At 44.9% G+C, this 12,359-nt stretch overlaps 2 protein-coding genes across 5 annotated transcripts in view; one reads left to right on the top strand and one right to left on the bottom strand.

Moving 5' to 3' along the window:
• Positions 1–8,967, top strand: part of NSMAF (neutral sphingomyelinase activation associated factor) — a 131,249-nt gene extending 122,282 nt beyond the window's left edge. For all 4 annotated transcript variants that reach the window (XM_055546051.1, XM_055546053.1, XM_055546052.1 and 1 more), the window contains 8 exons: positions 2,239–2,306; positions 3,121–3,188; positions 3,772–3,895; positions 5,170–5,253; positions 6,055–6,205; positions 6,819–6,921; positions 7,037–7,146; positions 8,278–8,967. In XM_055546051.1, coding sequence (XP_055402026.1) covers positions 2,239–2,306; positions 3,121–3,188; positions 3,772–3,895; positions 5,170–5,253; positions 6,055–6,205; positions 6,819–6,921; positions 7,037–7,146; positions 8,278–8,372 — 803 coding nt within the window. In that variant the 3' untranslated portion in view covers positions 8,373–8,967. The remainder of the gene's footprint in view (positions 1–2,238; positions 2,307–3,120; positions 3,189–3,771; positions 3,896–5,169; positions 5,254–6,054; positions 6,206–6,818; positions 6,922–7,036; positions 7,147–8,277) is intronic.
• Positions 8,968–9,499: 532 nt separating this feature from the next.
• The window catches only part of SDCBP (syndecan binding protein), a 34,595-nt gene continuing 31,735 nt past the window's right edge, over positions 9,500–12,359 (bottom strand). Inside the window, exons 8-9 of the mRNA XM_055546054.1 lie at positions 11,660–11,751; positions 9,500–10,609 (exon numbers count right to left, since the gene is read on the bottom strand). Of these exons, the coding sequence (XP_055402029.1) occupies positions 10,555–10,609; positions 11,660–11,751 (147 nt within the window). The 3' untranslated portion in view covers positions 9,500–10,554. The remainder of the gene's footprint in view (positions 10,610–11,659; positions 11,752–12,359) is intronic.

Below are 12,359 nucleotides of genomic sequence, written 5' to 3'. Positions count from 1 at the left end.
CCTAGAATTTTAAGGGGCGGGGCAGCAAGAGTGTGTGGAGGGCCTGCCCCTCCCTGGGGCGCGAGGGCTTGACCAGAGGCAGCACAGCAGCACGTGGGGGCAAATGTGCGATTGTGTTTTCCACTCTGTCACTCGGTGTGTAGTGTATGAATTCGATTTTTTGATTAGGTGTTGATTGTAGGGTTAAGTTCAAAAATTTAATTCAAACACTGTTAATGTGCCTGTACATTGTCAGAATCCTGCGGAAGCCCTGCGCTGGCTGGTTGATAGTCTTATAACTATATCTTAGTGACACACTAGAACTTCACTGTTTTCATCCTAAAAAGGGGCTCAGCCTTGGGCTTTTCCTGCTAGCCACAGCATTGCTTTCCCTGGCAGTCTACACAACATGCCATCAACTGATGCATGTCTCATCCGCATCCCATTTGAATTGTGGCAGGTGCTCAGGAGGGATAGGAGATGAGAGGGGAAGAGCTTAGCTGCCCCTCATGGACTTTGAGATGCCTGGTTTGGACAGAGCTTGTAGCTGTAACTGACCGCCTACCTGTGCTTCAGTCTTCATCATAGGAAATTCTGTTTTTCTTCCATTAAGCTGAGGCCAGATTCTGTGCAGCCACACCGCTCCAATAGGTCAGAGCTGCTGGTCTCAGATCCTGGGACCATGGCTTTCATTCCTTGGCATGTCATTCCTTTCTCTGTCAAATACAACCTTGGGTTTCATAAAATAGAATTTCCACAAAGCCCAGAAAAGGATCCTACGGTGGACCAGGGAGCGCGCCTGCAGTGTGCACGGGCCACGCTGGGGGCGGCCAGATGGCAATGCTCATGGGAGGAAGTTGGCACGCTTGGCCAGGGTTCCCGTCCCCACAGTCCGCCGTCATCACACCAGACAAAAACCCTTATCGTTCAGCAAAGCCTGCGTTCTTAGCTGGGTTTGTTTGTTAAATCCTTAGGTTCCCTGTACTTGTCTGACCTTGTAAACTGTGAGTTTTACAGGCATCAAGGCTTTAAACCTCTGAGGCTTATGAAGCCTATGGCTTCTTTGTGAACCTGCCAACATTCTTTTTAATCAAAAGCTTTTGTTATTTGGTTTGTTTCTTCACTATTAATAGCTCATATTGCTGATCTGTGTGCATTTATATTTCCACATGTATTACTGACTTACATGTACCCTGACGGTCCCCTGTAGTTGTAGCTTTTTGTCAGAGGTGCGCGTATCTAGGAGTGTGGGCAGTCCCACAGGCGATCCCATCATCTGGGAGACCCACTTGTGGTGGCCTCTGGCGTGGGCACCCCCAGAACGAGGGGGATCCTCTGATGTTGAGAAAGCATTTTACCTGCCAGGCTGGCTGGCAGTTTCCTGTCTGACCCCCCAGCACACTTCTGCATGTGGTGTTGGCAAAAAGTAGGTTGAAATGTTAGATTGTGCTATAAAGAAGAAATGATTTAAAGCTCATGTCACCTTTTATTTATCGTGTTGTATGTTTTCAAGTTAGGAAACATATTGTTGCATATTTCAAATATGGGTGTTTGGAGCACGTTGCAGTTTGCAGTCTTATTTAAGAGGTAACCTTGATGCACTTCTAAAGCTTCTGTTAGGCAAGAAAATTAAAAAGCCTGGACATTTTAATCCCCAGTTGATTATTTAGAAAGTTAGTGTTTCTCTTCCGTAAGTGCTAATGCAGCACTAGGGTTGCTGTTTAGTCCGTCAGTCGTGTCTGACTCCTTGTGACCCCCATGGACTGTAGCCCGCCAGACGCTTCTGTCCATGAAATTCTCCAGACAAGAATACTGGAGTGGGTTGCCATTTCCTCCTCCAGAGGATCTTCCCAACCCAGGGATCAAACTGGGGTCTCCTGCGTTGGCAGGCAGATTCTTTACCACTGAGCCACCTGGGAAGCCTGCAGTACATCACTCTATAATGTGGCTACTTAAAAAAAAAAGGCAAAAGAAAAAACCTTACATTGCCAAGATCTTTTGGTTTTCTTTGATATTAAAATTTGTCTTTTCCTCATGTGTAACTTTAGAGTCTTATCAGTTATTAGGTTTAACTCTGCCTCTGGTCGTGGCTCTCAGTTGACCTCGTCATGGCGCCATAGGTCATAGACTTCACAGACTAGAGAGTCCTCGTGGGGGACCCAGCCCTCGGTCACCTTGCCCATTACCTCGGCGTGTGCTGGTCATGTCTAAGGGTCAGGAAGCCTTTCTGATGCGTTTGTTTTGTTGTTGTTAAATTAGATTCCACCTTGAAGATGTTTTCCAAAGAATCCAGGATGCTACAGAGAAGCATATCATTCTCAAATATGGTGAGTTGAGTTCATTTTCATTTTGTATCAGTGTTATGGTGGAAATTCATGGAGCCGTTTGCTTTATACACACACACACGTGACATTTGTTTCTTCCCAGATAATTGGGTTTATTTCTGTGTGGTAGCTACAGAATGCCTTAGGTAGATGCCTTGTAAATTAAATCAGAAAATTTTCAGGTTACCTCTTTCTCGTGTTATCGTGGTTTTATTTGTAGCCTAGAAAGCTTACATTGCTATCCAGTAGAATTCTCAACAGATCATGCCTTTTTTGGAACTGTCAGACTAAATGTATGTGTGCCACTTATATAACTTTTAATGCATTTCTAAGTTGATATCTAATACTAGAAAGTCAGTTCTTCTGAAAAAAAAAAAAAAAAAGAAACACATTTTATTGTTGATGTAAAGCATCCAAAAGATTTTGAAATTCCCTCAAGATTTTGGAAGTTTTCCTTCCTCACCTGAGTCTGTAACCCAGAGTGGGTGTTGGGATTCTTAAAGACAGTCCCTACCTGCACCCCCCCGACTCTGATGTAAGTGGGGGTCCCTCAGCCCAGGGCAGTGAGGGCGCCTGGACCCCATGAGAACCATCACGCTAGGTCCTTGCACACTCGACCCACTTTCACTTTTCTACATTTGGGAGGAAATGAGGCATCTGGAATTAGCCAGATGAATAGAAACTTCATGAATATGAGGAAGACCAACATAACCAGAATTGGGGATTAATTTTGGGGGGAACTTGTCAGATAGTTTTATCACATTAAGGAGGCATTTAATTTTTGTGAATTATTAATGGTGAGTCACTTGTATTTCAGGCTTTATCATCCTGTTTGCTTTTACCAGGAGACGCCACTGTCATAAGCTCTTCCTGGGATAATAACGTGTATGTATCTGCGGGCCCCTCCCTAACTCCCCACGCCGCGTAGCTCCCTCTGTGGACCTGAGGGAGGGGAGCACGGGCTCCCTCACTGTTTTCAACAGGGAACGGATGAGGATGGTTGGATTTGAATGTGATTCTTTGGCAGCTCTGTGGTAAAGATCTGCCTGCAATGCAGGAGAGATGAGTTTGCTCCCTGGTCCAGGAGGATTCCCTGGAGAAGGAAATGGCAACCCACTCCAGTATTCTTGCCTGGAGAATCCCATGGACAGAGGAGTCTGGTGGGATATAGTCTAAGGGGTCACAAAAGAGTCAGACAATATTTGACTCTAATAATTTCTCCAGTTGGATTCTATTTTTCTCTAAGTTTTTAAATTGAGGTGAAAACACAGATGAGCCAGACCTAGAAATTTCTAGTTTTAAATTCACATTTTAAGTATTTGGTTTGATAACATGAGAACAAATAATTTGTAATTCCAGTGGGCCATAGTGAGCGTAGAATTAAACAATCTAATGCTTCTTGAAAATGTATTTAAGAATCTTAACATTGAGCTGGAATGCTGTCTTAATAATTCTCATTATCTTTTAGCTATTTTTATTCCATAGCATTTGGAAGATGCCAGGACACATTAATGGGACATGACGATGCTGTTAGTAAGATCTGTTGGCATGACAACAGGCTGTATTCTGCATCGTGGGACTCTACTGTGAAGGTTTATATATAATTTCTAGATTAAAATGTTTGGATAATATAAATAGTATAAGCCATTCAACTCCCTGCTGTTGATGTGTTCAGTCACTTTTTCACTGCTTTTCATAGAGTGATATGGAAGGATACAGAGGTTATTCCCTTCGTGTGTTTAGTGTGCAGTGTGGGAAGATGTTTTCCTGAGCTTGCCCTGTGCGCTCCACTGGGGGTCTAGTGGTTCATTAGAGAAACACGCAGCGGCCCATCTGAGCTCATGCAGCTGTGGAACTAGCAGTTGACCAGTGAATCAGAAAGTATCAAAATAAGTGGAGAATCGTTGAAAAATACAGACACACTCCTCCATCGTTACTGATGCAGGACCACACTTGGCCTTGCTCTGAAATCGCGCACAACCTTGCTGCATGAGCCACGGCAGCATTCATCATCCTTGGTTTCCAGTTTGCTTTTATGTAAACAGAAAGCAAGAACCTAAAACCATTAGAATTCCTTCAAGTTTTTCATCATTTCTGCTTCCCCCAGAGGGGGCACTTTTGTTGGTAAATTTTCTTGCCTACACGTAAAGTCGCTTAGTTGTGTCCGACTCTTTGCGACCCCATGGAGCCTACCAGGCTCCTCTGTCCATGGGATTTTCCAGGAGTACTGTAGTGGATTGCCATTTCCTTCTCCAGGGGATCTTCCCAACCCAGGGATCGAACCCGGGTCTCCCACATTGTAGACAGATGCGTAACCATCTGAGCCACTAAATTTTTTTGGCAACTTGCCTTCCTGAGTTTTCTCAAAACCTTAATGGGGTTTCCTAGGTGGTGCTAGTGGTAAAGAATACACATGCCAACGCAAGAGACATGAGATGTGGGTTCCATCCCTGGGTGGGGAAGATCCCCTGGAGAAGGGAATGGCAACCCACTCCAGTATTCTTGCCTGGGGAATCCCATGGACAGAGGAGCCTGGCGGGCTACAGTCCACGGGGTTGCAAAGAGTGAGACACGACTGAGCACTCAAAACCTTAATAGACATGACTACACTCCTGCACTTCAATTTTAGTTCACAAAGTACTTAAGTCACAACAGTGAGTGCAAGGGGTGGAGCAGACCCGGGCACAGCGGACCCTCAGGAAGCACGAGTGGCAGAGTTAAGAGTGCAGGCACGGGCCAAAGAAACAGCCTTAAGACGCTTCGTTTTGTTGGGAGCTGTTAAGTGGGAGTTGGTCAGTCAGGAGAGTGTTTGCTGCGCATTAGCAGTGCTCTTAAAGGAAGTGTTCTGCGATGCGTCCCATCCCAGGTGTGGTCCGGGGTCCCCGCGGAGATGCCGTGTGCCAGGAAACAGCACTTTGAGCTGCTGGCTGAGCTGGAGCACGACGTCAGCGTGAGTACCTGGGCCCAGCGGAAACCACCAGGGGAAGTGGGTTCTTGGCTTGATCTTTTATTTTGCTCATTGGAGGAGAGCACGGGGGCTGTCAGTTTAAGTTGATCCTTTGGGTTTCCAAGTCCACTGTGCCTGTTTTTCCCTGTTTTGCTGTTTAAGAATTGGCTGCCCTGCAGCCAGATTTCCACAAGACCAGTTTCCTAGCGTGACATTGAATATCTTGGTACCCTCAAACTATTTGGGCAACCGGCTGTGTTTTCTGATACCTTAAGTGGAAGGAGCTGTCTGTCTAGGGTGAGGACACCGACGTGTCTACACGGCCCGGTGCTCGCAGCAGGGGCAGAACTCATCTGGCACCATGCCTTCTTCACTCAGTCCGTCTCCTTGCAGGCATGGCTGTATCTGGCGCTGAGGCCTGTGGTATTGTCTTCCCTCTAGGCTGTGAACTGTTGCCTGATCTTCACGGTCAGCAGAATAACCAGGGTTGAGGAATATTTATACAGGATGTAGTTTAGCCAACCTTGAGATTCCCCCAGTTCCCCCAAACCCCCTACATCCTCACGGAGCCCCTGTGCTTCAGGCAGCCTGGCATGCCCTGCCACTTGTCACGCATGGAGTCACTATTCTGAGTCTGTCAATTTTAGGCTCTTTGTCAAGCAGCGTTTTCCAGTAACACTTCATTGTAGTCACTGGCCTATGAAGATTTCACTTGGAAATAGGTGGTGCTGTTAAGAATGGGCTGAGAAACACAGCTTCATGACCGTGGCTCTGATGGAGTACTGCATGTGCTTCCTTCTCCAGGTGGATACGATCAGTTTGAACGCTGCCGGCACCCTGCTGGCCTCAGGCACCAAGGAAGGCACAGTGACCATCTGGGACCTCACCACGGCCACCCTGTTACACCAGATTCCATGTCATGAGGGGACTGTAGGCGACACTGCTTTCAGCCCAGGTAGCATCCTTTTTTAATACAGATGATACCAGGGGAACCGGAATTACTACTTTGAAATAAATAAGAATGTAAAAACAGTTTTCCAGAAGGCTCAGTGGTGAAGAATCAGCCTGCCAATGTAGGAGATGCAGATTCGATCCCTGGGTCAGGAAGATTCCCCTGGAGAAGGAAATGGCAACCCACTCCAGTATTCTTGCCTGGAGAATCCCATGGACAGAGGAGCCTGGCAGGCTACAGTCCATGGGGTCACAAATAGTTAGACATGACTGAGCAACTAAATGACAAAAATGCTATTTGCTGATAAAAGGGGTTTTGCCTGTGGGTTAAGGCTGCTTTGCGGGAGAACACAGTGCATATGGCATGTGTACCTATTAGAAAAGCTGTATCAGATATTCTTGTTAATTGCTCAAATCACTGGAGAAATTAATTTATGAATTCACACCAAAGGGTCATCAGCCCAGTGCCTTAAACACAGAAGCTTTTCACAGAGAGGATAGTCCTCATTGGTTAATACAACAAATAACTCACGTGAACATTGGGCTCCTGGACTCAGAAGTGAAATTTCAGATGATCTAAAGCTGTAACCTGCACCCTGTCCCACCCCGCGTTGCAGACAGTCGCCACATCCTGAGCACAGGAGCCGACAGCCATCTGAACGTTATCGACGTGCAGACAGGAATGCTCATCTCTTCTCTGACTGCAGACAAGCCCCAGAGGTACTCTCGGGTTACTCACAATGAAGACGTTTACAGACAGGCTCGCAGTCACCACTCTGGGCCTGCTCTAGCCCTTCCTTCCTGACGAGGAATGACTTCCAAATCCTTCTTGCAGGTGCTTTCTCTGGGATGGAAACTCCGTCGTATCTGGGAGTCAGTCTGGGGAGCTGCTCATCTGGGACCTCCTTGGGGGAAGGGTCAGCAAGAGGATCCAGGGCCACTCAGGTAAGGTGACCTGCCTCTTCTCCCTACATGCTCCAGCGCCTCCTTTCCCACCAGTGGACACGCTCTTCTCAGGTTGCAAGCCCCCAGGGGCCTCTGTGCTGTGAACGTTCCCCTCCATATCCTGGCCAGCCTGGCCACCTGAATCTCTTAGTTCTTTCAGGATTTAGATCTGTGTTGGCAGACATTTGACTCCAAAATGTAAAGTTTTTACATTAACTTCTACATAGAGAGGGAAAAAAAGTAAAAGGTGTAGATTTTTTTAACACATGCATAGAGTTTTTATTGTTTTATATATATAAAAGCAACTTTCTTAGTGGTTCAGTGGCTAAGAGAATGCAGAGGGACCAGGTTCGATTCCTGGTCAGGGAATTAGAGTCCACATGCTTCAACTGTGACCCAAATAAATTTTTAAAAAACAGGCAACTTCCCTGGTGTCCAGTGGTTAGGACTCAGTGGTTCTGCCACATGGGGCACAGGTTCAATCCCGGTCCAGGAACTCAGATCCTGCATGCCTTGTCACCAAAAATAATAACAATAAATTACAGAGAAAACAGTCTTGCTCCCAGTGACTTCCACTTCCCAGGTCCCCTCCTTGGAGGACTTCTCCAGCTGGTAACCTGGTGTGTCTATTACCCAAGGATGTTTTCTTGTGTATGTCTGTGTCCTTCTGCCCGTTGGCTTCTTAGTTTTCTTACATTTGCACGTTTTCCCTTTGAGCATTTGGAGGACAGTTAATTCTTGGGTCGATGCTTACAAGTAACTGTTGACAGCCCGCCTTCGTCCGCTTCCCACCGTCACTGTTGTGTGCAGTTATTTCTCCTCAACGTTGTACATTCAAGTGAGGTCTATGCCTGCCGTCCTCCGCTCACCTGATAGGAATGGAAATCAGCACACTCACGCCAGTTCCCCACTTGTCCCTCTCATGATTCCTGACTTGTTGTAGGTGTAATATTTGTATGTTACACACCTGTGACTCCCAGCTGTTTTAGCTGTAGCTTTACATCTGCATGGTCTCCTAGTCTTCCCAAGTTCCTTGTCCTAAGCACTTGAGTTCAGGCAAAGGTTGTTTCAAAGGACAAGACGCCGTGGTGGCAGCTGGGCAGCTCACCCCGACCCTGTGTCTCCTCGCAGGCGCCGTGACGTGCATGTGGATGAGCGAGCAGTGTAGCAGCGTCATCACAGGAGGGGAAGACAGACAAATTATGTTCTGGAAGTCGCAGTATTAAGTGCCTTTTCCTCGAATGTTTTTGTACTGTATTTAATGTACTTTTAAACCAAACTTTTAAAGGAATTGGTGAATGTGCAATTACAGTCATTACAAATTTCACCACATGAGAAATCTGTGGTTTTAGACTTTATAAATCATGGTGACTTCATTGAAAGCTGTTAGTTGTCATCCTCGAAGGCGGACGAAGATGTGGGAGATTTGGGGAGGGAACATCTGTGAGGCAGGCGGTTGTCCCAGGGTTATGACGATCAGAAAGCGAGTCTGGGTGAAAGAGAGAGCAGCTGAAAGATAACTAAACCAGCTGGGGGAAACCTCCTGAAAGCACTGAACAGTTTAAGGACTTTGCAAGAAAACCTGAGTATTCTCTGCTGTTGCCAAGTCACTCTGTCTAATTGACACATTTGCGGCACGCCCGCTGGATTGGGGATGTGTGTTTTCATGGAGTGGTCACTTTCTATTACCTGCTAGCCCCAAATTCTGAGAACCTGGGCAAGGATTAGCAGTTCTTATAACAGTTTACTGTGTATAGGAATGGTTTATTTCATTATGGCTGTTAAATGCTCATCTTTTCTATGACATTAAAAATATTTTTCTGTAATGAAATTCTCATTTTCTTATTTAAATAACTTGGCACAAAGTACTAGGTACTTCAAATGTTGATCCTTCTAGAAAACCATCCTTAGTACTGTATAATCCTGTACTTCTGGAACTATCTTCAGAGCCAAGTCCAGACACATAACGAGGATCATCATCACTGAAAAACCTGAGTTGGTTGGCTTTTCTGAATTCCACACAAGATAAGTCATGAATCAGTAGCACTGATTTATTTTGTATTCAACCTCTGAACCACAGAAAGCATGCAAGGTAAGATTTTTCTCTGTTACTTAAAAACCACTGGTGTATCCTGAATGTTAAACATGGCTTGGGTGTCGCCAGGAAAATCAACAGGCTCGCTGAGGCCCTGCTGCTCGGCTTCCAGTGTGTCTGGGCTTCCAGGCTGAAGGTACTTCTCTGGACACTCAGGGCCTCTCAGCACAAAGCGCTTGTCCCAGGCTCCTGGGTGTTAGCCACTCTGGGAGAGGACTCTCCTACAAGCCTGACATTTTCAAATGATGCAATAACAGACAGACTAGAACTTAACTTTATTTATACATTTTTAATTAAAATAGAATAGGCATAAGCCAAAGAGAGGGGGAAAAAAATCAGGATAACGTGTCATTCTTTGAGCAGGGAGGAGGCAGGAAATGGGACACATGACCAGGACAGTGTCCTGAGACCGTCCCGGGGCAGCTAGGTTACATACTGTGTAAATGCCACAATCAGGTCTTAGCCCACTTAATCTACACGTGAAAAGAAGAGTCAAGGTTCATTCTATTTAGTACAAGAATTTTTACATTAAATATATAGTGCTTCATTTCTCAAAAAGTGATATCAGTTACTTTTAGAAGAAAGAAGTTCCCATTACACAAGGAAGGACTAGAAAATCTCAAATGCAAGTCAGCAGCTGTGCTAGCTCGGGATGCACCGTCAGCTTGCGCGGGGCCAGTGTACATCTCAGGTGAATGCACAACTGCGTCTGGGTTTAGAAAGGCAGCAATCATTACATTTTGGCTTTTATTCTAGATGCTTAACTTAGTTAAGGCGACAGTTCAAGCGTATTAAGTGAAGGTAGATAAAATGTAATGACAATCGATCAGTCTCTTGCAGCTACACACACTGTCTAATAATGCTTACATGGAATGAAACCAGTGTTACTTAGCTGGTGTTACACACACATAGAACGGAAGAAAAGTAATTCTAAATGCACTATGGTGACAGTAAAAATGCAAATACAGCACAGAACTAAGCACTGCTCGATATCAAGGTGATGGTTCTAACAGAGCTGAGCCTGTACAGTCATCCTACTCACAAGGCTGTGAAAGCATCAGGTTTCCAGTAAAGAAGCTAGTCTGTAAAAGTCGTTTCAACTGTAAAACCAGGGTAAGGCTACAACTATCTTGATGTCTGAACAAGATATACTGGATCGAACAGTAAGATTCCCAGCCCTACTGTAAGACAGGAAGTCCTCATGCAGCATATGCTTGCTGGCTCCTAGAAAGCTTCATGTGCATAACAGAAAGGTCAGTTGCCCAAGACGTAAACGGGAGAACTTCCGGGAAGTTTCCACTGTGCCGTGACTTCTAAACCTCAGGAATGGTGTGATCCATCAAGCTTTTCATAATGCTTGGCGCCATCCTACAAGACAGTTACTTTTGTTAGATACTGAGGGTTGGGTTTCTTTTTTCAAAACTGCTACAATGATTCAAGAAAACTCTAATTCAAACTCAGTACTGTTAGCATCAGGTGGGAATGGAGCAGGTTTTTTAATGAGTTCAGCTCTAAGGGTCTCAGGTAATCTAGCTGATTACAAATAAGCTATCTATCCTGGCCAGTAAGATACAGGTCCTTGAATCCTTATATGTTAAGGCTGAATGGTTAAAAAAGACAATGCTATTAATGCTATGAACTAGAGGGAGAAGGCAATGGCACCCCACTCCAGTACTCTTGCCTGGAAAATCCCATGGATGGAGGAGCCTGGTGAGCTGCAGTTCATGGGGTCGCTAAGAGTCGGACACGACTGAGCGACTTCACTTTCACTTTTCCCTTTCATGCATTGGAGAAGGAAATGGCAACCCACTCCAGTGTTCTTGCCTGGAGAAACCCAGGGACGGGGGAGCCTGGTGGGCTGCCGTCTCTGGGGTCGCAGAGAGTCGGACATGACTGAAGCGACTTAGCAGCAGCAGAGGGAAATGTGTGTGGGTATTTTTTTGTAGGGAGTGGGGGGGCGGTGGGGAGGCTATCACTGATGTAAGACAAGTGAGCTCTTCAAGGATTAGTCCTGACAATTCTCCCCCCAACAACCCCCAAAAGGAGCTAGCTGCATTCTATTCCAGCTTCTGGGTAAACAAAAATTCCATTATAGGAGTTACATTTTTTAATGTTCTAAATATCATTTATCTTTCAGGTAGATACTGAAAGGACTGTGCTGGCTGAGCCAGGACAGAACGTAAGATGCTACCGGACAGACAGCCCCAGCCACCCCTGTTTTATTCTCTCTCCTCAGCTTCCAGCCCTCACTCCTGAGAACTTCCAAAATGTAAATAATTTAAATACTTCAAATGTCTAAATAATGCCAATGTCATCCACTAAAGAACCAAAGGTTTGAGAAGCTTGAGAATTAAAGAAGTACAGAGACTCTATGAAATCACATGAGCACAGAATCAAGTCAAAGAATTCTCTACTTACCGTTTAATAATGTGTTCAAAGATAAAAGCAGGCATGATTGTAATAGTAACTATATTTCCAGCTGTGGACAATATGTCTGCGATTTGAGAGTCCTGTTGAAAACAACGAAAATTCTGAGAGACTTTATTAAATATAAAACTAAGTTATTCTTGGTAAAGAAATATATATGTTCTGAGGTTTTGCTAATGTCTCTAAAATCCTGACTCCTGGTATTTAAGTTTTTTCCAGTTTCTTTACCAAGTTTTAATTCATTAGAATCACAACTTCATCAGTGGTAACAAAATTCAGTAAACTACGTTGAATATATTAGCCAAAACAAAGCATTCTTTTTCTAGAGATTAAATAATTGCCCCCATATACAATATTACCACATCCCCTCTGCTAACATTAATTCTTAATGAAAACCTTTAGACCTCAAAATAGTTCTATTTAGGAATTTGTAGAGGGCATAAAAAATGTAGTACTAATTTGACCATAAACTATTACTCATTTCCTACAACCCCTGGACTGAAAAAAGCAATTGGACAAAAAAGCAACCATTCATTCAGAATCTCATCAACATCTTCACTGCCCAGGTCTTCACAGAATTCTAGTTCAAGGGACTTCAGAGATCTCACCCATACAGAGGCCACAATTCTAGAGGTAACATGAGGGCACAGCCAGCACCCCAAAGAATGTCTCATTTTGGTCAATAACAGCA

The sequence above is a fragment of the Bubalus kerabau genome, chromosome 14, assembly GCF_029407905.1.
Source record: "Bubalus kerabau isolate K-KA32 ecotype Philippines breed swamp buffalo chromosome 14, PCC_UOA_SB_1v2, whole genome shotgun sequence".
In the NCBI taxonomy this organism is placed as follows: domain Eukaryota; kingdom Metazoa; phylum Chordata; class Mammalia; order Artiodactyla; family Bovidae; genus Bubalus; species Bubalus kerabau.
This window is presented reverse-complemented; position numbering and strand designations above follow the sequence as displayed.